The 26,641-nt window shown below is 47.9% G+C and overlaps 1 protein-coding gene and 1 long non-coding RNA gene across 5 annotated transcripts; one reads left to right on the top strand and one right to left on the bottom strand.

Moving 5' to 3' along the window:
- On the top strand, positions 1 to 2,387 carry LOC136991321 (uncharacterized). Its single transcript, XR_010883552.1, has 2 exons — positions 1 to 484; positions 1,138 to 2,387. It is a non-coding gene; the product is annotated as an uncharacterized lncRNA (long non-coding RNA).
- Positions 647 to 26,524, bottom strand: KIF9 (kinesin family member 9). 4 transcript variants are annotated; one of them, XM_067292070.1, is made up of 22 exons: positions 26,434 to 26,524; positions 23,762 to 23,971; positions 23,404 to 23,504; positions 22,595 to 22,760; positions 22,355 to 22,461; positions 21,160 to 21,384; positions 19,448 to 19,531; positions 19,227 to 19,319; positions 18,356 to 18,503; positions 17,453 to 17,517; positions 16,336 to 16,413; positions 14,892 to 14,960; positions 14,348 to 14,452; positions 13,110 to 13,165; positions 11,617 to 11,707; positions 10,328 to 10,461; positions 9,153 to 9,335; positions 6,969 to 7,177; positions 5,063 to 5,242; positions 3,251 to 3,366; positions 1,107 to 1,211; positions 647 to 866 (listed from the first exon to the last, which is right to left on the bottom strand). In XM_067292070.1, the coding sequence occupies exons 3-22, from the start codon at positions 23,497 to 23,499 to the stop codon at positions 759 to 761; spliced, it is 2,418 nt and encodes an 805-aa protein (XP_067148171.1). In that variant the 5' UTR covers positions 23,500 to 23,504; positions 23,762 to 23,971; positions 26,434 to 26,524; the 3' UTR covers positions 647 to 758. The 4 variants fall into 4 exon arrangements, with proteins under 4 accessions (XP_067148171.1, XP_067148170.1, XP_067148169.1 ...); XM_067292069.1 differs by lacking the exon at positions 23,762 to 23,971 and adding an exon at positions 25,340 to 25,426; XM_067292068.1 differs by lacking the exon at positions 23,762 to 23,971 and adding an exon at positions 25,316 to 25,426.
- Positions 26,525 to 26,641: the final 117 nt, after the last annotated feature.

Genomic DNA, 26,641 nt, shown 5'->3' on the forward strand with positions numbered 1-26,641 from the left:
CTTGCATAATTCAAGTTAAAGTTGCTTAAATCTCGCGGAGTTTCTCAAGTTTACGGGCACCCGAAGCACCCCAGGACTCGTCGCAAGCTCCCGGGGCTCCGGCGTGACACTTTTCAGTTCTTAGGCTATTGCTAAATTTGAGGTGAACGAGAAGAAGAAAAATGGCAACGGAATAACATAACTTGCTAAAATAACGTAATAAAAAACTTTAAAAAGTTTCTGTAGCTGCTTTCGGGCGCTCGCAGCGAGGCGAGCGGGAAGTCGCCACGCGGGAGGCTGGGCTGAAGCCTTAAAATGACATTTGTGGGGTAAAGAAATAGAGATTTTCATTTTTTTTGTTTTTTCCCCTCCAGATTCGGGCCCGTCGAGTTGAAGCGGATGACGCGGAGACCGCCGCAGGGAGCGGCACCGTTGCACCGGCACCCTTGTTCCCAGCCTCGTCTAAAAATTCCCCGCGGGATGAGAGGGAAGATGCTTTGAACCGGTGAGAGCGGAGCGCTTTGAACACCTCGCTGTTCCCGCGCGCTTTGCCGGGCCCCCGGACGGGACGTTTACGTGACGTAAACGTGTTCTGGACGCGCACAGCGACTTTTGGAAAACTGGTTCGATTAGCCGTAACTCCCGGTCTAGCTGGGCAAAAGCAAGGTTTGGTTTCTGCTGGTGTTTATTTTTGATAAAGCTACTGTGAAAACACCCGCAGGCCGCTTTCCGAGGGCGCGCCGCTTATCCCGCCGGCTTCCGGGCCGAGTCCGTAGCCTCTACGAGATGTGCAGAAACCACAGGGGTTTATTCTTCGTGGCAGCCGTGAGGAGCCCGGGTTTCTTGCGCATCTGCTCGAGGGACGACATGGTCCTAGCGTACGCGTGCTGCCGGCAGAAAACAGAAGCGTAATTAGTAACGCTCCTCCCGAAAAGGCGTTTTGCCTGCCAAAATAAATCACCTTCCCCCCCTTTCCCAAGCGGCGGGGGGGGAAGAGCAGCGCGGGAGCGCAGCCCCCTCGCGCCGGCATCCCTTGACCCCTACACCCCGCCGAGGAGCGAGGCGCAGCACTGCCCTTCCACCGTGCCCCCGCGGGGATACGGGGAGCGGGGCCCAGCTGAGCTTACCTTTTGATCAGCCTTCATTTTCGCGTTGTAGAACGAGACCGAATCGGGACAGGCCGGCAGCGTCTCCTTCTGCATCCGCTCGAACCTGTCCTGCGCGTCTTTCTCCTGCCGGGAGGAAGACAGAAGCCACCGCGCGTGAACAGCGAAAGGACTCGTCGAGACGTCACGGTCGACTGATCCCGTTTGCCACGTCCGATCGCCGAGGATCCACCGCGGGATATCCTCACGGCATGGAAAAGCCTGAGCTGCCTGTGCTCCCACGAGCCCCACCGGGTGCCCTCCGTGCCCACCCTTCTCCGGGGAACAGCTGGAAGGTGGGAGCACGCTGAAGAGCAGTCTGGTTTGAATGGAAGTAGCATGTTTTAAGATGTCATTCTGTGTATAAAGTTTTCATGGCAGATTTCAAGGTACCGCTAGCAGATTCTTAGAAGGTCACCTTCTGCGACTCTTCATGGGTAGCCTGGAGAAGGTGGGTACAATTTTGGGGTGGCAAAAGGCTGATTGCCAAAGCGAACAAGCCGATAGTAAAAGATTGATAGCGGAGAAACGGGTTAGAATAGTAAATGAAGAGTCAGTCTGGAAAAGGGCAAAATGGTGCAAAGTAGGGAAAAACACCTCCAGTGAAAGACCAGGTGGTGCCCACAAGGGACAGCGTGGGGGCTCAGCCCGGCTAGCGATCCAGGCTGGGAAGCCGCGTTTCGCCCGGTGAAAGGAAGAGAAGCAGCTAGCGCTGAGCGACATCGCGTAGGGCAGCGTTCCTCCTCTTCCTCGGGATTGCTCCCTGTAACACCGACGACTCGACGCGGCTGCAAAGCATTGCTACCAGGCAAGTTGCATTTAGCTTTTGGGCTATAATGGATGCGATGACAAGAAATCCAGGTCTGGAAACCATCAAGAGAGTTTCTATAAATACAGTGAGTAACTTGGTTTAGTAAAAGTGACCAGTGATGGATTTCCTTCTGTCCCCAAAGAGCGACATCCTGGACCAATGTGCTCAATCAGAGTTTGCCTGTTGACTTCATTAGCCCACCACATTACCCAAAGGGGGGTTTTTTTTCTTTTCCTCTTTCCTCTAAAGAGTCTGTTTCTGAAATCTTGCGCAGTCTGGTATATCAAAACATTCTGTTTAAAAGCAAACTTACTACATTTTTTCCTCACCTAATATCTGTTATTTATACTCTCAAGGGAGCTAATTCAGTAGGAGGAGGGAAGAACCTGTCTATGATCAGCTTTAAAACTCTTTACGTGCCTTTCCAGAATGAAATAAAGAAAAATGCTTAACCCTGAGATTTACAGTCAAAATAATCAGACAGCTGGAGACAAACAAATTCCTTTTCAGCTTTCCTTCTAAAGAGCTAAAGCCATCCTATCCCTCCCTACAGGTCAGCTAGAAATGGGACTGTACATTTCAGGAAGGAGTCACACTGCTCAAGCCCTACTTATATATGCTCTTTGCCAAGCATCTGCTGCTGGCCCGAGGTGGGGAGAGGCTCCTGGGGGAGACGGACCTATGATCTGTCCCCCCAAGCTGTTCTTCACTTCAGCATGTCTAGGGAGTGTGAAGCGCTGGCCCCCACATCCCTATCAAACAGCATTAAGGTTTTGAGTCTGACACTGAACAGGAAAGGACAAAACCCCGAATGACTTCAGAGGAGAATAATGCAAAGAACAAGCCTGGTAAATAAGGCGCTTAAGAGAAATGTCCTTTGTCAGGAATGACAAAAGATCCCGGCTACCCCAAAGTGATAGCTTCTAAACAGAGGGCTGGCTAAGCACCAGTTGCCACAACACGAAACACAATAGTTTAGTTGTAAACATTACAGATCTGGAAGCGAGGTCTCCCAACTATCCCTGGGGCTCGGGGCGGTTTGCCTGATTACCGATAGTCAGCAGATGCCCCGGTGCTTCAAGCCCTCTGTCCTATTTTAGCCTCTCAATGGTGAAGCTAATCCGAAAGCAAGATGCATCTTCAGATAGTCGCTCTCTGCGCGGTATCAGATGGCATTTCAATGCCAGCCGCTCCGTTTGGAGAAGGGGGCAGAGTTGCCCTGCCCTCCGCCTCCCGCAGGCTTAGTTGTGCCCTCATTACCATGAGCAACATGTGGCTACCAAGGAGAACAAGCGGAGCTGCCAGGACAACTCACCAGGCACATGACTCTGTTTATGGGAATCATTCCAGGTCTGATGTTGCCACCGGGCTTCAGAGTATCCTGCACATCCTTGGGGATAAGGAAGGACTCATTGTACCAGATCTCAAACTCTGCAAGCAAAGCGGAGGACGATAAACAGGACCGTAATGATCAAAGAGGCGAGGGTGGATTTCTGCTGGCTCCTGGCCCAGGGATGAGGGGGCCGCGGCGCTCTCCCAGCTCTCCGTTTCCAACCCTCAGAGTAGTCGGTTAAAAAGCAGAGGGCACCGTGGGCTGCGCTGAGCCAGGCTGCAGCCCATCCTGGCTGCCTGGGAGGTGGCTGGGGAGCAGGCCTGGCCCTGGGGACAGTCCCCTGGGCTCGGGCAGCCGGAGGGGACAGCTGGCCACGAGATGGCACTGCTCCTGCGTCCCCGACACACGCAGGCATCCTCCGCCACCGTCCGGGCCACCGCTCGGGAACTCGGAGGCAGCAGCTTTGAGGGGTCAGCGCATTTGAGGGTCAGATTTCAGCTCCAAATGCTACGGGAGCCCAGGCGCTTACCATCCCATAATAGCCCATGATAACACACAACAGGTGCCGCGGGAATGTGTGTTCTTATTAATACTGGGCATTTCCCAGGGCCCCGTGGCAAAGTCGCTGCGCTGCGCTCCGTTCCTCTGGCACGCTTCCCCGCAGAGCTGCAGCCTGAGACCAAAACCCCCCAAAGAAGCCTGTATTCCCCAGGAATGACCCCAAAAACGTGTCCGCTTTACGTCATGGGAAGAATAAAGAAAGTTAAATGCAGAGCTCTGCTTCTACTACGCACTGTTGACATGATGCAACAGCGCTGACTTTATACCCTGGCTTTAACTCGGAGATGACCTGTTCGCTCTGGGATGACACACAGATTTATTGGCGTGAGCTCACGCCTGCATGTTTAAAGAAACAGCAAACATCTGGAGCACCCAAAAATGCCAAACCCGGATCCAGCTGAAACCAGCGGCAAAGTCTCAGCGCAGTTCGGATTTGGCCCTGTGTACCTCCTGGAACGAATCGTGTATTTCCTGCAGTGTGGGACTGTCCTGATGGATGCAAGTTGCCCTTTGGCAAGTCTGTGGAAGATAAAGCGTTGCCATGTGCGCAGCATCCAGATGCTTGGGACTCTGGGATTTATACATCTACTGTCTTCCATCGCACAGGACAAATCCAGAGCTATGCCAGGACCACGTTCCTGTTACCCCAGACTCAAACTGCGTGGCCTGCGATGGAGTGCACCATGTATCACCCTGAGCAGAGGTGTGACCCATCACCACGAGGGTGATGCTCCTGAAGAACACACTAAAATGACCAAACCCTCCTTCCTGCCAGGGCAGGAACCTGAGTAAAGCTCATCTCACAGGGGCTTTGATACAGAGCAGATGTCTGCAGCCCTGAGCTGAAGCCCTGGCCTTGTGCAGGTCCTTAGCCATCACCTTTGTTAAATAAAATCAAGGGTGAGAAGCAGGGCCACTTTTAAGTCAAACTTCACTGGGAAAGGCTCTTACTCCACAGTGTTGCTAGGTGCATCTAGTGGCCTGATCAAGGAGCAGTGTGTCGTTACCTGTGAGAGAATCTGCAGCAATTCAGCGTCGCGTCAAAAAAAAAAAAATCAAGCATCAATAAAAACAGGTCTGGGAGGCAACAAGAAAAAATCCTAACAGAGAATGACAGGGGTTTATAATAGAGGTTTCGTGCAACACGTCTGTGAAGCGCCCAAGTACGGAGTTGCTGTCAAGCACCCTAGCTAAATTGGATGCTGTTCAGAAACTGCCCCGGTGAGTCAGTACCTGAGACGAGTTTGTTCCGGCACTGGTCCACCAGATGCTGGCAGTACTGGATTTCTGCCTTCAGGTCCTGAAGTTCAGCATAATCAGACCTGTACTCTTTCTTCAAGTCCTTAAGCTTCATAATGAGTAGAAACTCCTCCTCATCAATTATGATCTGTCCTTTCTCGTCAACATACTCTCCTGGAGGGTAAGAGAAGGAAACGAAGGTTTCTCAGGGTGGAGAGGGCCAAAGAACAGTCATTATACTTCGAACCACACGGTAGTTACCCAGTTATACTGAGGTTAACCACACAATCGACATTTCCTTAGACACGCTTTCTACAGATACAGAGTTGCAGCGGTGCGGGGCAGAAATCACTGCTGGACTCCTGCACCCGCTCAGACATCGGTCCTCCCTGAACTGGGACATGTGCGGATGAAGAGGATGGACTGGACTTCCCAGAAAGACACCCGCACAACAGCCCGCTGGAGCGTATCGCTTATCACTCCTACTGCAAAGCTCTCAAAGTCCCTGGGCCAGGACTGGACCGTCAAGGTAAGGGTCTTTGAGACAGGCTGGTCAGCCCTTTGGAGACCATTAGGCCAATGCTGCTTCCCTACGATAAACATCCCTTGTCCTTGGTTTCCCTCAAAGCAGCTTATTCCTCTGGTTTCCAGCATCCGCAATAAACCACCAGTTGGTAGATGTCATCGTGAAGAGCAAAGGCCCAAAGCAAGCAATGATCCTCTGAGAAGACAAACACCCTCTCTTTGATATGAATTCAAGCTGACATTGCTCATTATCTAGCCAAAAGAGCTTTGCACCTTGCAGGACTGGACCCTGTGGGAAGAGGCCACTTATAAAGGATGGTCATAAAAGCCTCTCCATAGGAAGAGAAATAAAACCCAGTAGAGCGGCGTTCATGCTGAGTCTGATTCTCAGCCCGTCAGGCACTGAGAATCACGCTTATGCCACCAATGTGGCTCCATGGGGATGGCTGAGGAAGCAGAAAGCACCTCAGAAAGCAAGAGCATCGGCATGGTCCCAGTCGCTAAGATCTCCCCTCCACATTCGCTAGTCGGGGCCTGCTTGCTTTCCAATATTCACTTTCTCTCTCATTCCCTCTTACTCCCTGCTCATTGCCTGGAAATAGTTTAGGCTACAGTTTCACAGAATTGAGCTGTTTTGCTGCCCTTTCTGCGTCCAAGGAACACCACCACTGGTATTTCCTACTGTCACGTGCAGCGTGCTCCAGAGCACTCTTGCATTCAAGTCACTTGTTGCAGATTTTTCCCAAAGCCTGTGTTTCTTCTCCATGCCTGTGCAGAACGCAGTCACGCTGACTGTTGGGAGTCCTGCCGCAGGCAGCGTGAGGCATAAGACACTTCCAAGTCTCATCCAGGCCTATTCCACCTAACAAACATCTTGACACAGAAAAGTAGCAAGGCGCTTACCCCATCATCTCTTGCTGTAGTACCTTGCAGTTTGGGATTTTGACTTTCACAAGCCAGACTCTAATCTAGATGAATCAATTCAAATTGCAGGAGGTGCAATATGTTTCCACCACAGTAAGGGCAATGGTTTCTGAGCTGTACTGACCTGCATCTGTCAGCAGTACCCTGCCTGATCCATCAAAGTGCGGGGTGAGGCATCAGTCTGACTGCAGCTCACTTCGCTAGTGTAAAGCCTGAGCAGCAGGAGTCCGCGAGACTCAAGTGTGGAGGACTCACATGGAGGAATCGGGTGGCAAACCGCAAGGGGCAGGCGCAGAGCTGGGGCATAAAGCACCGGCTGCCCCACCGCCCTGGCACGCAGCAGTGGTGGCCTGTAGCGGTCTCGCCGCCAGAACTGCTCAAGAACCAAAGAGAGCAGCGGCTCCCCTCTTCTGTCAGACTCTTGCTGGTCAGAGTCCACACTGTGACTTACCCTGCTGCCACCGCTCCTGCCTCTGAGCCCCCAGAGCCTCTTTGATGCCCTCCATCTCATGCTTGATCAGGTTGAGCCTCTGCTCTACTGTACTGCTTCTCTTCTTTCTGGCCAGGAGGATGCTTTTGTTCTCTTTAAAGATCCGGTTGATCTCACTGCCGCACTCCTTCTTAAATTGCTCAAATGCCACCGGCTTGGGCGGAGGGGAGCTGCAACCAAATTTGAAGAAGAAGACAGACATAGACATAGGGGAGGTCAGTTTGTTCGAGCATGCAGCATGACACAGTCCATGGGAGCAGTGACAGCTGAGGTCTGCGGATGGTATTTCAATGGGCCCTTTGAGGATCTCGCTGTGCTAGCTGCATCCTGGTACTGTCTCTATGCCAACCTTCATGCCCCTTTCCCCCCCGTCCATACTCTTCCCAGAGTTATATATGTTATGCAGAAATCAAGCTCCCTAGGAGATGCCTCAAAACCGAGTCTTTCCTGGAAATTGGAGCTTTAAAGGTCTGAACCTTCAGAAAGATAATTAATGCTGTGCCTCCCTGTTGCTAAACATAAATGCCTTTGCCTTTTCCTCACCGGGTTCGCAGCACAGACCGGTGACCTCTGCCAACCAAATCCCGTAGCTGTGCGCGTTGGCTGGCTTTGCAATGCTGCCACCCATGGCCTTAAAGACTTGCCTGTCTAGGAAGGCTGAATTCAAAGCGGCACGTGTCAGTCTTGATTTTTCTATGAAATGGTTTTGACGCAAACGTGCCCCTCACTTCACCTCAAACCACACCGGGCCAAAGGAGATGGTCCCTCAGGAGACTCAGCACTGCGGGAGGAATGCCACACTTTGATGGACTGCTCTGTGCTGTGTGACGTTGCTCCTGGTGGTGCAGTGGATCTGGTAGCAGAAGGTAGCTAGAAGTCTCCATGTTCCTCAAAGCAAAGCGCTACCTCCAACATTCCCTTGATTGACCTCTTAGGGGCATTTTCAAACTTCTCAAAGGCTGCATGAGACTGCTCTCCATGCCACACTGCTGGCAAAGCAGTGTACACGATGACCACTGGGCAGACTGCCACAGCTACAGCTTTGACAGCCAACTACTGGGCTGCTAAGCAGTCTGGGTTGTGCCTCACTCAGCCAGCTACTGGACTTTTAGAGGAGCACTGAAATGTTTTTAGAGGGCATGGAGGAACACAATAACTTGTTAAGGTGCTTCACAAGACTCTTCCTGGAACAGCTTCGTCTTGCAGCGCTCTCTCAGGGCTGCAGGAGCAAGCGAGGACACGTCGCCTACAACACCAGCAACCGAGGTGTTCATAATTTTTCCTGAGCTGTCGCTTGAAAGAGCTCAGCAACAGAAGATGGTTGCTGATGTGTGATGGAGAACGGGGCGTCCAGGTTGGTTTTGTGGGCTCCTTGCTGAGCTCCTGTGAGTTGAACAGCTTCACGCTGTTGAGCAGATCCTCCTGGAAAGAGCCCTCAGTCGTTGTATCTTTAGCATTTTCTACCCCATCAACCCTGTCCAGAATGAAATGCAATTCAGCGCTGCCTTCCTGTGCTGAATTGTCTTTGCAGTACAAGCAGGTGACTGGCACCTTGCTGGATTTTTGGCCACGCTCCACTCTTCTGTCTTGATATGGCACCCCCTGCCATGATCTTGTGCAGCTCTTGACCCCTCTTCATGAGAGTCTTGGGTTTTATGGCTGCACGTGAGGTCTCGCTACACTTTTGCTTCTGCACAAAGGGTGAAGATTACTACAATGTCCATATGGGACCAGCTGAAAACATAATGAATTGGCATAGCTCAGTGGCAGAAGGAAAATCCTGCAGGTATGCTAGGGAGACATTTGCTCTAGAATATATAGAGAGAGAGAGAGAGAAACCATCTGCCAGCGTTTAAACAGGTTAGTGACTCTAGATCAACAGAGGCTTCACACTTAAACAGAGAACTGGCCAGGACAGAGCCCAAAGCAGATGAAGACGACTGCCACCAACATACTTAGGTACATAGGGTGCCCGTATGACTACTGCTATCCTACAACAAATTTCTGCACCCAAGCAGTGAAGATCTCTAAATCTCTCCTGCTTTACTCTGAAGCAGGTAGTTATACAGGGGGACACAATGCAATCGCTCAGATCCAAATCAACTTCTGGCGAACGGGAAGCGCTCCCTTACAGCAAAAGCTTACCTGGGCTTCTGGGAGTCCCTCACAGGGGCTGCCTGTGAGGGCTGTGCATCAACATTTGCTGCATCCTGGTTCCTTGCTCCCTCTTTCGCATCCAAATCCTTGGTGGAATTCATTACCTGACTTTTTGATTGTAGAAGAGCATCCAGCTCTTTCCCAGAAAGAGAGGTCCCAATTCCTTCCTTCCTGACAGGGCCAATAAGAGGAACCAGATTAATTTATTCATATAATATGAAACTGGAACCAAAACATGCTGCAGGTGCTAGCTTTGCTGATTAAAAAACTAGCAGTCTGACATTGCATCTGCCAAAGTTAAGGGTGAAATGTCTATTGACAAGGAATGAGATCAGACTCTGGGCCTTATTCTCACAAATCCTTGCTTCCTAAACTAAAAGACTGCCTTAACTAGCAAATTCTATAGAATACAACATAGGCAGGACCAGCTTTCTTGTGAAGACTCACAGGGACAACAGTCACACCCTGTCTGCTCTGGGGTACACCAGCTGGAGTGCCAGGACACAAGTGTCTGTTTGGGGTGCGTGTCAGCAGACAACAGATCCCTATTTGCCTTCAGAGCGGACTACAAACAGAATCCCTTAGGATTTGATCTAACCCCACATCAAAATTAAGTGAGACTCTCTGTTCTTCCCCCTCAGCTCTCCCCCATGAACACCACCAGCCTAGTTTGCAAGGGATAGTCAGCATGACTTCAAAGAGATACAGAAAAGTGCTCACCGCATCTTGTTCCATCCCTCCAAACCAAGAACTGCATGGAGGAGGCCCTGTGGACACTAGAGCCTTGGTGGATCCTCTCCTCTCTAACACCTCCTGCACAGTGCTCCGCAGTCTTGATTCATCCATAACAGACACACAGCTACACAGACTAACCGTTGGCACTAAATATTCCCCTTAAGAGATTTCTACCCTACCACGGGCTGTGTCTGCTGGCCACGCACATTGCCCTGACATACTCTTGATGGTGTGGCTTGGTGGCCAGGAGGATACCACAGACACTTACAAAACTATGCTGGCATGGCATCCTTCAGGAAACACAAAACTTTGATACACCTATTAGGCCAGCTTCATTTCTGCCATCCTCCATGGGCTGCTCTTCACACCTTGGCCGGAACCGGTCTGTGTGATGACACGCTATCAGAAAAAAGGATCGCTTAACTCACGTGCCCTGCTCTTTGGTTTTCCTGGGTTTCGTCTTCTTCTCGCCATGTTTGGATGAAAAAGGAGCAGCTTCGGTCCCAGAATCCTGCCCATCCATTTCCCCCACCACAAGGCCATCCACATCAACAAGGCCTGCCTGGAATCGGGAAGAAGCAACACATGAACTGGGAAGCATTAGCAGCTATTCCATCCTGTTGTACAACCTGTTCTGGAAACCTGTACTCACCACCAAGCATTTCAGGGAAACACATCTATTAAAAATGAAGCGAACATTAAAACTAGGGCCAAAGTTACCCTGAAATTCTTATGCTGAATGTTTCAGCCACTTAGGGTGGGTATAACTTGGGTCTAATGTCACAGAAATAAGTTGAAGCTTTTATTGTAAATTCCTCCCCAAACTTCTGCTAATTCTGATAGTGCTTTTGGTGTTTTCCTGGTAATGTCCCAGAGCATAACACTATTAGCAAACTCTTACTCCTTCATGGCATCAGTAATGGTGGCAATGGAAAAGCATCCTCAGAAGTCTTCATTTAGTGAAGGGGGATATGCAAGAGAATTACATTTCTCAGTACTATTTCTACTATTGCCTCAACCATGTAACAGAAGGGGACATTCAGCACTGAAATCTGCTTAATTCAGGTTTTAGGTTTGTTTTCCAGTTCAGCTTTAAATAAAGGTTTGAATAGGCCTGTTAGAGACCATGTGTTTTTCTGTTCTACAAATACTTTGTTTTTCCCTTGTGCCTTTCTTCCAAAAATTTCAAAGCATCTTCAGTTAAGCCCTAGGGCAAGTATATGACTCTGCATAACAGATACTGTAATTATTTTACCCACCTTACTGGGTAAAACCAAGGCAAGGAAATGACCAATTCAGAGATAAAATATTTCACTAATTGAAATGGGTAATGAAAAATACATTATAAACTACAGGCATGAATCCATATGTGAAATCCGTACGTTTACTTTGCTCCAGAAACTATAAGGAGGACCTCAACAGAGGCAGGTGATCTGACCCTGCCTTCTACAATTGACTGATTGATGGAGAGGTCACCTTCTTATACTAGTTTATATTTTCCTCATTGCCATTTAATAAATTATTCTCTTTAGATAGCAGGCCAAGTTCTCTGCTGACATGAACGGATGTCACTTTGTTAACTGGTGCAGCTCTGCTCTGTGCAGGCTCTTGGACATGCCCATCACATTAATGGTTCTGAGCTTCAGATTTCAGCGGGGCACCTCGAGCAGCCAGTTCTGAGATGGATTCTGGGCAGGGCTCAAACCCCAGGCGTTACCTTTTGAGCAGCAGCAACAGCAGCAAAGTCATTTTTGTCTATCAGAGCATACTTGCTTCGTAACCTGGCCTCCACTTCCTGCTCCTGTTGACTAGGGGAGAAAAAGGCCCTCAGCATTGTGGTCAAGGAGGACTATTCCATACGCCAAAACCTGTAAACATACCAGATTTCCAAAGAAAGCTGTCTTTTACATGCAATGCCATTTCCATACTCCCCACCTTGCTCCCTGTATTCTTCACAATACCTGTTTTAACCTTTTTCCATTTTCCTCTTCCTTTCGTTTTCCACGATGTCCCTTTCAGCATCTCAGATATGGAAGCTTTTTAATGGCTATTTAAATACTTAAAATAACCTTTTAATGGTCCAGATCAAGTAATATCACATCTGTTCAATTCTGCCACAGAAAGATCAAATCTCACTTTAACCTATTGGTTTTCAAACTGTATAATTTTTTCACTGAAAGGGAACAAGTGAAGCATTATCAGTAGGCTTAAATACACCACAGAAGACTGAAAACTGTTAGGGAGTCTGCAAATTAAAAAAGACCAAAACCCACTGTTTCAGTCCAATAAAAGGAGTCCTAAGTTAAAAAAATATATATTCAGGCAAAATGTGAAGACAGTTACCAAGAAACCCATGTCGGATTTGGGTTCCTGTAGAGCATGACTGCCCAGTCTGATGGCATACCACAGACACTTGTGTTCAAACAAGTTCCTCAAGGGCAGGCAGATTTTCTGCAGTGATATCTCAGTGTCACTCTTGAGAGTAGCAACCTCTACTGCTGAGCCAGGCCATTGCTGCAAAGGACGTTTTCCAAGTCAAAAGGTTGGCGGGGGGCTGCCAAAATACCCTTCTTCTTTGCTCTCCTCTGTTGCATGACATAGAAGCTGCTTGTCCTCATTTTTAGGATTTTTCCCAGCCTGCTCTTTACCTTCCTTCATTCAACTCAAAAAACAACTTTCATCATCCACTGGTGACATTTTCCAAAAAGCACTTCCACACTTTCTCCCATCCCGCACCACACACCAAGGGACAGTGTCCCTGGAAATAGCCACAAAGCCTTCTTTTCATGCTCCTCCATATTTATGACCTTCCTTTGCCATGATCCCTACAAAAAACATCTGATAACATTTAGATGCTGGTGTGCTGAGACCATTGCATATAATCTCAGCCTACAGCGTTTCGTTTTTCTTTTGATGTGTTTGTAGAAAGCCTTGCACAATGGAGATATGCTCCGTAACTAGGTATCCTAAGCACAGTATACACTCAGCGACGGACCTTGCACATGATTTATGAGTGCTGGAAGGCTATAAAGGCAAGAGTCCTCTCGTCAAAAAGCCAGCAAAAATCATACTGATCTTTCAGTTACAAGTTATTCCCTGTATTTCATAATGATGGCTCACCAATGTCACGGTGAGTGTAATATCACAGAAAAAAAACTCGGTGGAATTTCTAAACCTTATGGTGAAATGCATCAAGCCTGGATATCTTACCTTACAAGCAGTTTGAACTGTTTAAAAACCTCCTGGACTTGCCTGATGTTCACTATCTGGGGAAGAGATGCATATAGTGAAGACACAGGTGGGCATTTCTCTGCCGCGGTCAGGTGCTTTCCAACAATTAGATATCAGCACTTGAGGAGAGCTACTTGTTTCCTGCACCTGGAGAGTCAGGCTGGAGGTGGATACACTGCTCACTTTGAGGTGACTTTTAAGAGAGAGGAACCTGAGAGACTGGGGTGAATTCCATGGAGCGCACAGCCATCAAGATAATGAATTATTCACAATAATGCCCTACAAAATCTTTTACAAACAACATCTCCTGATCTTGCGGATTATGACGCTACTCCTGAGCACTATCTTTAGTCTACTTACCCATGTAATCAAACCAGTGAAGTACAGCCATGCTGCTACCTCTGTTTTGGAAATGATGAGCAGAAGCATGGACAGACAAGTAATGGGGGTCTGTAGTTGAGGAGAAACCTGCACTCGGGTCTCCTGAGGTCGAAGATAGCGGACCAAGCTGTCCTCCGTCCTCTGCCTTCCCTGCTCCACATCAGCCCACATCACATTTTGCAGCCCACAGAAAACAAACCTTCACGTAAACCCTTTTTCTGCTCCACTCCTGCCTGCTGGAGGGAGCGCACGGGGACTTCAAGAGAAGTGTAATGATAACATGAAATGAGAGGGAGTGTCTCCAGCAGCGTTTCTTTTGAACTGATGGGTTATCTAACTGTGCTCATTTATGTCTTTCATTTGCTTTCATTTTGTTTGTTTTCTTGCTTGCCCACACAGGAACATTTGTTTATGAGGGACTTTCGCCGTTTCTTTTTAAAACCATTTTGCAATCAACAGGTAGTTTCCAGTTGAGAAACCCTTCCCTAGAACACTTCTCTCTAAGAGACTGGACATCTTTTGAGGGATGCTTTGGGAACACATCTTGCAAAGATCTAGTTTCACGCTGGCAAGGCAAAATACTTTTTTAAAGAGGCTCCAAATAAAGCAATTTGGGGGGTTCAAGCCAGAGGAAAAGTCCCCTTAAGCTTCCAAAAGGCAAAAATGGGATGAAAACCAGGAGAGAGTGTCTCCTTAACAAGTCAAAAAAAATTACAATTCTGTAACACCTTTCATGTTAAAGCAGATACTTCAGAAGACATTTTCATTCCTTCTGACATGGAACAAAACTGGATGAAATCAGTGTATAAGTCCTTCTCTACTAAAAAGCTACTTACATCGATTTCATCAATGGATCCTTCTAGGTATTTTTGGACTTGAGACTTAATATCTGCTATCTGGATTTCAGTCAGAGGGTCATAAGTCACCAAAGAACGATTTACCTAGGGAAAAAAAGTGAAAATTGAGTATGAGTAAATTATAAAAATCTAAGCAACTACTAGTCTGGTGAATGTCTGATATTTCTCTACTGGCCCCTGGAAGCCTTATGCTTAATTTCTGATTGAGGCTTCTCATCATCTGAGTTGTCAGGGCACAGGACTTGGGACCATGCTGAAAGTGGACATTCCCTTCCACTTTTCAATCAAATAAGGGAAGGGCTTCACGGTCTGAAAGGCACCTTTTCAGTAGATGGGGACTGAAGCTACAACGGTCTCAACAGCAAGAGATTTTCAGAGCTTTGACTAATCTTGAAAAGACTGTGCTGAAAGCAGAGGGGAAGAGTACAAGCACGTTGAGCAATGATTTGATCATTCCTACTGCTAAAAATCAGGATAAAGCCTTAACAAGCTCTGTTCCAAGACGGCTTAGCCTATTCCTTACCAAGCTGTCATGCATGGCCAGTTCCCTCTTCAGAAAAACAATCTCCTTCTCCAAAGTCTTCACCATCCACTAGCAGGAAAACAAAATGATCAAATGCTGTTAGTGGAAGAACTGCTGAAAGGCGGCATTAAACTGGCTGCTAGATAACATCAAGGCTGCGTACCAGCTCCCCCAGGATTTGCTGTCGGGTTCGCATCAGTACAATGGCGAGTCTGGAAATCATTTTGCTTTTGATTAGCTTCCAACAGGACAGCTTCTGGTCTGTCCTGGATCTACCGCCTGCAGAGTCAGCCTAAGCCATCGAAAGAAGGGTCACCTGTTTCTTCATTTGATGCTTTCCTGATGTGGTACCCTAGGGGCCATCAGATTCTGGACTAGGAGGCATTATCTTGAAAGCAAAGAAGTACGCAGGGGTCCACTCTCATCCCTACAGAACTCAGTAGGAGTTCTGGCACTCACTTTAATAAAGGTCAGAATCTCCTGTAGTGTATTTGTGAGTGAATTTCTCCATAATCTGGAAAATCTTCAAGCATTTGCTATTTAGAATAAGCTTCGAAAAGGTGCAAGTACCCAAATCTCCTTGAGATTCAGTGAAAATTGGATGCTGAGCTGCTTTTTAAGTGACCTGTTGAGTATCAAAGCGCAGTAACTTCCTTAAATACATTTCGGCTGCTCTTTTCCACTCCGCACATCTCAAAACAAATTAAAAGGAACTGAAGAGGAAGAGAGTTTGCTGCACAGCTCCAAGCCTCTTCCGGAATCTGTTGGAGGAAACTCCTCAGCTGTTTCTCTGCTTAACAGAGAAATCAGAGCACGAAATACAGTAGGGCTCTCTCACACCATGTGTGTTATGGATCAGATAGCCCTGAACTCGCTCTTTGGGCTATCAGCAGTTCATAGAGCATTTGCTGCTGTCCGCCCTGTTTCAGTTGCGAAGGTGCACACGAGACACCTAAAACACAACAATCACTTTCTTTAAATTATTTCCTTGTTTAAACAAGCATTGTAATTGGGGCAAAAATGTTAGGTTACCAGCAGCAACAGGGCTAATGCTGTGTGAGGCTGCAGCTAGGACTGGAGATGATTTGCCCACAAGCCAGGGGAGAGGTCCACAATATAACCTCTCCGTTAAGAGGTGATTCCTGTAGGAAAAAGTGCAGACTCCCAGGCATGCAGCTGAAAGAATTACCATGTGCCAGGAGAAATGTAACCACCTGTGTGACTGTACCCTGTAGCATACTCAAGGTAATTCCAAATAAATCCCAATGAAAAAGTTTAATACTCGTCTTGTTTCGTTATACACTTGCATCCAGTAAGCGTCAGCTTGGCTGATGAGTTGTAATTCATTACATTGCAGTATCTCCCTCAGGTTTTTAAGGTCATTATCCTAAATATTAACGAACCTGAGAAAATACACCTTCTTCCATTCCCCTCCTCTACATACCTCCGCGTCACACGTCTCATTGATGACTGGCTCTGTTGTGATCCATTTCATTCTGGTAGCAAAACGAAGAGAAGACAACTGAAAAACATTTATTTTCTTTTACGATAATTGAAAGAGATACTGGCAAGGATATAATTTGCATAATCTGTCGCTATTTATTCGTATCCTATGCTACTAGGTAGAAATACAAAAGCTATTTAACGACAGTGAGCACGGCAGGATTTCTCATTCCAGGAGTGTGTCCTCTACTGCTTATTTGTTTCCATGGGATTAGTCAGCTTCAGACGATGTTTTTGTCTTTTCTGCTATGCGTGTGACAGTTCTTTGTGCAACACGGCTGTGATCTCAAAAATGATCACTCCCATATCTGATCAAAATAATACTTACACCCTAATAATGCTGAACCGCATACCAATGGCTTTCAGGCCTAATTCCTGCAATTGTGATATCCTGAGAGCGAGCCAGTTGAGCCTGAAAATCCTCCTCTGGATGCAAAGCACAGCACCTGTTTGGCAGATTATATCAGAACCCAAGTAGCAGATAAGAACAGTACTCTGCCTTGAAGATGACCGCGTAACAGGTGACTGTATTTACACCTTTCTTTGCTAAGTGTAACTTGCTAAGTGTTCCCTTCCCTGCGTTACAGAAGTGGTTAAGGCGATCTGGTTCATGCAGTAAGGCTTCCACCGATTTTATCATTTCACGGCTTGAAAGAAGTTACTGTTAGCAGGTTCTCCTGATGCCAGTGTCCCAAGCTCAGCTCTGAGGTAAACTGGTGCCATTCCACTGGCTTAATTAGGTGACACACCATTCAAAACACATTTTTTGGAGGTGAACCAATAATAATAATAATTAACAGTATCCAGTGGGTTCTAATCCAGGCTCTCATTTCTCAGTAGAGCAGGCTACTACTCCACTGTTTGCATCACAAAACAGACTAGCAAAAGCAGTTTGTATTCTCAGTCTCTGAGATGTTTCTGATGAATCAGACAGGATGCTTCTCTGGGACTCTTGCCGTAGCCCTGCAGAGACTGTGCTTTCAATCCGGTTATGGCCAACATAATTGCAACAGTAGCAGCGACAAGACTTAAATTCCGTAGAAATCAGTTCAACTTACAGTCTCTTCTACATGCACAGCTTCCCCACAGATATTTGCCACCAGGACAGTATTGCAGTTTCCCCCTGGGAACGATACCAAAAAAGAAAAAAAAAAAAGATGCAAGGAATATAATTTGCTTTTTGTTGTTTCCTTTTCTGGAAAATATTATATATTGACTAAAATAGAGGAAAAGATGCAACAAAGAACACAGCTGGTTTGTCCCTCTGTCCCTCTAAGGGTCGCATGGGTACATAAACACAGTGGCATAGAATGACTTAAGAATAAAGGTAAAATGTGCTTCTCATCTGGTGATCACGTAGTAAGAAGACAGCAATGCTATCTGTAAAAGCCTGAAATAGGATAAAATGAGAGCAGAGGATTTTAAAAGCCTTTCGCCTAACTCCAATACCAGGGAAGCCGACGGGAGTTTGTCACTGTCTTTCCTACGAGCAATGCTTGCACTAGAAATACCTCGAATCTCACTCTCAGTTTTGATGGCTTCGGTCAGCCCATGCAATTGTCCACAGCCTGTCTTCAGCTGCTTTCTCCACCCACGCGCTGCCAGCCTGCATTCCAACAGCATACGATTCCAGAGGCACCACAGCTTTGGATTTATCCTCTGTAGCCTGACACTAAAGCACGAGCATCTGAAAAGGCTTGTAACGTGTTTGGGGGGGGGGGTCGGTGGTGGGTTTTTAAGTATTCTAACTGAGAAAATTCAGTGCGTCTCTGTTGGCCTGATCAGGGTGGCGTTTGGGCTGTCTTTGTGCCCGCTGTTTCATTCGATGAGGAAAACCAGACACGCTTTGAACGACGATTAGCTCCACGTGTTTAACCGTGCGGGCGTTAGAACTTGATATGCTCATTGAAACCACGGTATTTTCTGTGCGCTCTGGGGTTATTCTGATCCAAAGCCCTTACCAAGCGAGTCCTTGAGAACGTGCGTGAGCTTGCTCTGCCGGAAGGGGATGTGGTCCCTCTTAGGGTCACCCAGGGCAATGACGATTTGCTCAAGGAATGACAGAGACTTGTTGATGTACGTGGCTTCCTTCAGAACCTGCCCTTCGGACTGTAACGAAGATCAAAAGGCAAAGCTTCCACAACGTGTGTTTTTGGATGAACCACAAAACAGAGCACATTTCTTACTGAGGGCACAACTCTGCCTCACTGTGAAGATAAGGATCTAACTCAGTAAATTCAGAACTCCTTACGGTTTGAAAACAAGTTTTCAGAGACCTTCATTTCTTCATAAAAAGTCTACCAGGACCACTGTCTTTCCTTCAAAAAAGGGAAAATTATGTATTTGTCACAGGGCTGATGGGATTTCTATCTTGATCAATACAGAATTTCACATGGGACCTGTGAAGGTTTCAGTTGCTGAGCCCTAGTGTTGTAGAAGGGTTTCAAAAATTTGCACACTACCACTAGAAGCTAAGGACTCGCACCGTCAGTCACGGAATAAAGAGGAAGATCAGAGATTCTTTGTCTTACTACAGTTGCTTGCTCAGACCATTTCCTTTGCTGACAAACGATAGCGTCAGATGAACGCACTGAATCTGGGGTAGCTTGGAAGGCACGTGGAGGACGGGAGTCACATACAACTTAGAAAAGATACACAGCCCCTGCAAACGACCAAGTGCTCTCTGATGTGTTCATGTGACTTACGATTCGTCACAGTCTCCTATTTATTATGAGCTTGAATTCTGTTGTGGGGAAACCCTGTAATTTCACCTCCACCATGTCGATTACTGGACTCTTCACCAAGGACTCACATACTTCTTCCACGACTTACCCCAGTCTTACTCAGTCTCTCGGAGCCTGCCAGATCTATTAAGTTGATTTTTGAAGTAACGTGTTTGACATCTGAGAAAACTCTGAAACGAGACTGGGGGGGAGGGGAGAGAGACTATAAACTGTACCTAACATTGGACAAAACTAAAATTGAGCAAAAAATATAGGCACTTAATGATCATCAGCCATTTGAGTCCCTAGAAAAACTGCTGGAGCACTTACCTCAATATAGATCGTAAAAATGCAGTGGGATCTGGATGAATTTTTATTCAGTGCATGTTCTGCTATTACTCTATTGGTTTCACCCTGCAAATGAAGTCAAAATTGAGGAGAGTGTTTTTACACTTACACCCTGGTAGAATAAATGAGAAATTACAGATCCGCACAATTAAACAACCAGTTCAATCTTCACTCTCGCAGAGAGACTGTAACACAACGTGGTTAAAGCAGACCACGCAGGAGCTCGTCATATTTGTCTCACTTTCTTACTCATAAGATTCTTAAAGCATATTACAGCGCAGCTGGTAAAGGTCCCTGTTTACTGTAACAGTGCCTTATAGCGGAGACCACATCATCTGCATTTCCACTTTCAAGGCTCAGCCCACAGCACTGTGGCTTTTTGAGGAACAGGCAGGGCAGAAAAGGGAATGGTCAAGGCTCCATCACACAGAAACGCGCTTTGTAGGGGTTTCACGGGCGGCTGCTCTGCCTGGGACTCAAAGGCCAATGATCTTTGCGAGCTGGACGGTCAGTGACCGGCTCCACACCGAGGAACTGAGATCCAAGAACAAGAACGAAAGTGAAGGTATGAAGTAAACACTATGACCCCACTTCACAGATGAAGCAACAAGAGTCACAGAGTAGCGAGCAGACTCCTCAAAGCCTAGAGCTTCCCCCGTGTGCCCAGAACTGCAGGCAGAGCTCATCTGACGGGTGCCTGAATGGATCCCCAGGCATCCCTTGCACTTCTCTCAGCAGATCTCAAGTTAAGCTGTATTATCATCATCCTTCTACTCTTTAAAGGGAGAACGGGAGCTTCTGAGAATCAGAGGGGCTAACTTAGGACACCGTAGTCCCATTAAAAATGGCAAGCCAAAGATTTTAAGGGCACCAGATGGCTCCTGGTAAGAATATGCTTCCTGCATACAGAACCAATGATTTATTCAGGTCTTCCTTACAAATTAAAGCACCCACAGGTTAAAGAAGGATGCAGAGGTAAGTAAGCAAGCTCCCTGCACAAAGCTACCCAACCATCCCTGCTATAAAACTTACCTAACAGTACTATGCGTGTGCCATGACTATCCCAAACTATCTGCCAGAGGCGTCGCTAGCAGGAATCTTTTCTTGGAGCATTAACATACCGAGGACAGGCAGTGCGTTTTGGGGAAAAAAATCCACTGCGGGTCCGCCGATGGCTCTAAAAGGATGCCAAATATTCTACACTTTGTGCAAATCACTCACTGACATCCCCGTGTGATAAGCAGGGTAATGAAAACGAGTCTTTCCAGCTGTCTGGAATCTTGGTCTGCTGAAGGGGCTGGTGAGGTGGCTGGTACTGCAGCCAACCCTTTTGAAATGACAGCGTCCTCTGTGGCTACCTGAAGTATTTTGGCGCTTTCTGGAATCTCTAACGCTATGTTCTCTGGTCTTGGCCCCAATATATTTCTTCCATCACTTGCCTTGCTCTGGCATACACTAAAACCAGGGTTTCACCATGGGGATCTTCCAGAATCTCTGCGCCAGGGACATTTTTCTTGCCAGAATACAGGCTACAAAGAGTTACCGGTTCTTCTACCCACTACAACAAGAACAAAGAGGGTTGGATACCTCCCTCCAGGAGACGTGACCACCCACCCCCTGCTCTACCGCCTCTTCCCTCAGCTAAGCCAGTAAACGTTACAATCAGATGAGGTGCAATATTTGTATCTTCTTGCCTCAAACAGGAGATTTAGAGCGTCTTCCTCATGGCTAACCGTGTGTATAGATAAGCCCTTCACATAAACACCCTGCGGGCAGTCCACTACAGCCATCTGCGCGTCACCGGTCCTACTGCTTGTCATGGTGGACAGAAGGTCAAACAAGGTCTCATTGTAGATTTCCAGGTAGGATACTCGGACAGTGATGAATCGATCAACACAACGTGTGGTTGCCTTGAGGACCTGTACAAAGATCAAGGGTTTGTCAGTGACATCTTAGTTCACAAAACAGAACTATTAGCTATTTATGACTTTTCAGAGAAGCTACTTATGACTTTCTGAACAGCCATAAATTCACCTGCATGCGTGCAGCTAGTTCTCAGCTGCGGTTGCCTGAGGGCTGATTGGGTGCAGTCAACATTTTTAATACGATTTCTTAAAAAGATCATCTTGAAAACACTTTTGAAAGCACTATATCCTTAAAATAACACGGTTGGGTGGGAATATTAACATAAATGTTGATGACTTTGCCCTCCCTGAACACTTGAATAAAAGGTTTCTTCATATACCGGCTAATTTGCTTTACCCCAACAGCACTTGTGCCAAAAATATAACTGGTAGAGAATTATTCAAGAGGAAAATATGGAAAATTAAAACCAAGCTATTAAGAACAGGCCTTTGAGGCAAGAACTGGGCACTCTTACGTTTGGGAAGCAACCGGTGTACTATGTGAGATAGAGGTAAACAGGAACGACGTCTGTAAATGACAATAAAGCATAGCCACAGAACGCCTCCCACCTTCGCTTCGGTTCGTATGGGCTACGCCAGCACCACGCCGTGCCCGTCAGTCGGCCTTGTGGGAACAGGCAGCGTTCTGACGCGTGCAAACATCACTAATGAATAGTGTGCCCTGGACGGTGGCGTGTGTACACAGATCCCCACGTTTCAAAGCAACACCGCCCCAACGCAATGCCACCATCGTCAATGTGCAAAGTCACAGCGTAGTAAAATGAAGGAACCAAGTAACCACGTTTTATAGGCTCCCTTGCTTCTTTAATGATCATCAGTCAGATAAAATGAAAGAAAACGGACTGGCGGAAAGCACATAAAACACATGCACTGTGTTAACACACGTTCATGATTATCAGCAATAGCAGATGCAAGAGATGTCGTTATTTCTTCTATCCTCTTTTCTCATTCAGATCCTTCGTACCTGTTGTATAGCTCGGGGTATGATTCCTCGATGCTTGTAGTCCGCAGTTGCTCCTGTCATCGTGTAAGTTTTACCAGCCCCCGTTTGCCCGTAGCACATTATGGTGCCTGGAAAAGTTTCAAAGCAAAAGGATAAGCTCAGGAGGGAACGTCTGAATTCCTCAAACGCAACGTCAGAAGGATCTCTTCCTCCGTCAAACCTCCGCTTACGGTCAAAGTAATCAAAACAACAACACATTACCGTTATAGCCATTCAAAGCTTCAGACACCAGTTTCTCAGCTACGGTCTCGTAAGCCAGGTCCTGGGAGGCGTTGTGAAGGACACCGTCCAGTCTAAAGGACCAGTCGGTCCGCCTGTTGTTCACCACTCCTTTCTTGGCGTCTTTTTTGATGTATATATCTATGCTCTGAGCCCAAAAGAGAAACAAAGACGAAGATGACTTCAATAGCTAGGAAGAGTTTCAACCCTCATTTTCCCCCCCAAAATACAGCCACCCACTGAAGACCTGAAAGTAAGGAGAAAATGGAGCCTAAATAATGTTATTGGTTTTACTGACCTCGATGGTATTTTCTGGTAGTGGATGTTCTAGAAGAAGGAAATATGGCTGAGCTCATGTTTACATTTCAGCGATGTGTGTGATTCGGTGTCCGGGGAAATTATTAGTTAAGCAAGAGAAGGTGGGTATTAACACAGGGGTTATAAGGTGAAGTAAGGAACTTGCCTGCGGGGAGGCAGAAATAGATTGTATCCCAAGGAGGTCTCTTAGGTCGGAATGGTGTTTACCACTGGGAATTCCTCCAGGACCAGTCAGATCCCCAATCTTTTTAAAGATTTTCTTTAGTGACTTTATCGCAAGAACTATGTTTACCACGGTGACACTTGTTGATACAAAATCACGAGGTTCGATCCCGCACCAAGCAGGAACACACGGACCAACATGCACTAAGAGGTCGTGCACGGCCTTGAGGAACGGAAGAATTCTGCATTTCCATGGGCAAAACTGAAATACAATCCCAAACCTTTCCTGCTTGCAGCCTCTTTTTCTCTACCTTGTTGTCTCGCCCAAACTTGATCACGTCCTGAGCAAAATCAGCTGTCGGCTTGACTCGCACAAACGCGTGGACTCTCTTTTCTGCTGTATCCATTTTAACTAAAGAGGAAGAAAAAGGAAAAATCACATATGTAACTATATTGTATACCCTAAAAAGAAATGTAATGTTATTTTTAGGGGAAGACAAGCTACAGAGTAGCCAAGTTTAAAAATAAAGCGCTGATGAAAGTTAAGCGGCAGTTTCTATCCTTTATTAAAAGCAACTGTGGGCAAAGTGGCCTGCGCTGAAAATTTTTTCCAGAGTTGTTCTGCTCAGAAAACTGAGCGTGTAAAAAGAGAACAGTTGTCTTACTGACCGTAATTGCTTCTTGTGTATCTGGCACGTTGCTGTTTAACAAAGTTTCTCTTCCTCTTAGCCTTGCAAAGCAAAATAATTGCAGGAATACGAGACGGATTTTTTTTTCTACTGTTTGCTACGTGTGAAGGCTTCTGTATCCATTAGTCCCTTGGGAGCCTGCTCTTTCGTAAGGTCAGTCCATCCGGAACCGTGTTTTAAACTTGTAATGCTTTGAGGAAGACACATTACAGGTGAAACCGAGCCTAAAGATACTTGTGTTTTTAGCAGCGATTACAACGGCTGTATGTGCATCTCCCCATGACATGATTCCCTGGAATTCCCTGGAATACGCAGATCCTGTGTTTTTTCTCGACTGTTTCCTACAGACTGCCTGCGCTCAACAGTTAGGTAATAGCTGTCGACAACGTGTGGTTTAGACTTGCACGCTAAGTATTTTTATTTACGATCTCCTCCATCACCTTATCTGCTGTAAAAAGAAATGTAGAAATGTCACCTAGACCAAGATTTCTCTTTATTTAAAAGAGAGGTAAGCATTTGAATGGCTAACTGATAAACGTACACAGTAGACGAGCAACCAGCAGGTGTAGCTTAACTATTTTTGAATATGCAAAGACTGAGGGCACCACTGCACGCGAGGAATTCATCGCGGCGATGTCAGCACGAGGCCCGCTATAAAAACGCAAAGAATCCGCGACGACGCTCAGCTTCCGTTATCGTCTTCTCCGCGGCAGCCGAGACAGCCTTCAAACAGACGAACGATTCGCGAAAAGGAACGACGACGAGCTGCGCGGATGCCATCAGAAGCATCGCCGCTAAGTGACACGCGCAGAAAGCTGCAAAAATATTTGCCAGCGCCGCGCAAGTAAAGGCAGTAGCAGAGCGCGTACAACAAAATGGAAGGAGAGCCACCGAGTTCTAAATTCGGCAAGCACCTCGCAAACGCCGCTCATCTGGTTCTCGAGATTTTTATAAATAACAAGACCCTTCTACGCTGCACAAAAACACCCCAGCGTTAGAGGGATACATGCCTTATTTCTTTAAGGCTGCAGCCAAAAGCAAGGCAGGAAAAAGGAGCAGGGAAAGATTTAGGCAAAACCTCTGATACGAATCAGAGAGAGACAGACCGAGTTCAGAACCAGCGCAGTTTTCCTCACCGTAACAACGCCCGTTGTTCAGGGCTGGCAGAAAGCAATTACTCATGGGATTATTTATTAACAGAAGATGGGAAGGAAACAGCTACGGTTAAGTAAAGGCATTCAGCCTCCCTAGCCCAAAAAGTCCCCAGCCTTTCCGCCGTCTCTGTCTACAGGAATACCATTCAGTATCAATTCCGATCACTGGTTTTTGTGGCGCGAACTGAGCTTCATAAAGATCACTGAATAAAGTTTCCAATTTCACCCCTCTGACAGACTCTTAGCCAATAACGTAGAAATGAAAAGCATTTTAATTTCGTCAAGCATCTAACCGATCTGATTTTTAATTGGTTTTTGTCTGCAGCGGAATTTTTACTGAGGCACTGCAAAGACAACGGCGTGTTTATTGGTCAGCTAACCAAAAACGTTGCTGGCTGTCTCACCACTGAAAACATCCTCGCCGGTCTGAACCATAAATGTTTAAAGGACAAGAGCAAGGTTTGCCATCACCGCAAGTCATCATTCAGCACCTGTAACACATTGCAAGCAAAGAGAAAAACAATTTCCGTCACAACTCACAGCAAGAAGAGACAAAAGGCCTTGTCGAATCCATCCAGCAAAAGACACCGAAAGCCTAGTTCTGCCCCAGCACATCTCGGTGCCCAGGGCATGACACTGACAGTGCTACCTCCACCCCAAGGGGAACAGGGGGAGAAACCAGCCCCAAATTACCCGCTGCTTACCCAGAGCGGGTGCAAAGGGACTAGACAGCGCGGGATGTGAGGGGACTGGTGAAAGAGGCACACTGGTAATGGGGGCCCATGAGAGGTGGGAGAGCAAAAGAGGTGGGGTGAGGGTGCCTGGGGTGACAGGGGACAAAGGAGGAGTGCCACGGACAGCCCTGTGGGTGCCGCTGGGGACAACAGCAACAGGAGGTAGTCTGGAAAATGGCCGGGAATGGAAAGGGACTGGTGCTGGGGGGGGGGGGGGGGCGGCACCAGGCCTGAGGAGGGAGACTAGGCCTTCATGAGGAAGAGGCCTGGCAGGCAGGGAAGAAACGAGGGCTGGGGGGGGCAGGGGGAAGGGGGAGGGATGAGACTTAAGGAGATGGCAGGGCCTGGGGGGGGGGAGGGGAAAAAGGCCTTGACGAGGGGACAAGGGAGGAGAGGCCCGAGAGGGTGAGGAGGAAGGAGGTAGGGGGAGGGTGAAGGGGTGAGGGGAGAACGAGGCCTAAAGAGACAACAGGGCCTGAGGAGGGGAGTGAGGCCCGGGGGGGGGGGGCAAGACCCTGGGGGGGGGCCCCGAGGGAGGGTGACGAGGAGGAAGGGGACGAGGCCCTGAGGAGGGGGCGGGACAGGGCCCGGGGGGGGACGAGCGAGGCCATGGGGGAGGGGGGAGCGAGGCCTCAGGGGACAACAGGCCCCGGCGAGGGCTCAAGGCCTTGAGGAGGGGGCGCGGCGGGGGGGACGACGCAGCCCGGGGAAGGAGGCTCCGGGCAGCGGGGGCTGCCGCAGGGCGGCCGCGGCCCCGCACCCACCTGAGCGCCGCCTGAGCCGGGCCCGGCCGCGGGCGCCCACAGCGCCGGCCGCCCCCGCGCCTGGGACGCCGTTGCCATGGCGCCCGCCGGAAGTGAGGGCAGGCGGAAGTGGGCGGGTGCTTCCGCCCGAGCGCGGGGCGGCCGCGGGGAGGGGGCCGCGCTACGGCGGCCGGGCGGGGACAGGCCGCGGGGGAGGCGAAGGCGCTGT

Source organism: Apteryx mantelli, chromosome 2, assembly GCF_036417845.1.
Source record: "Apteryx mantelli isolate bAptMan1 chromosome 2, bAptMan1.hap1, whole genome shotgun sequence".
Classification (NCBI taxonomy): Eukaryota; Metazoa; Chordata; class Aves; order Apterygiformes; family Apterygidae; genus Apteryx; species Apteryx mantelli.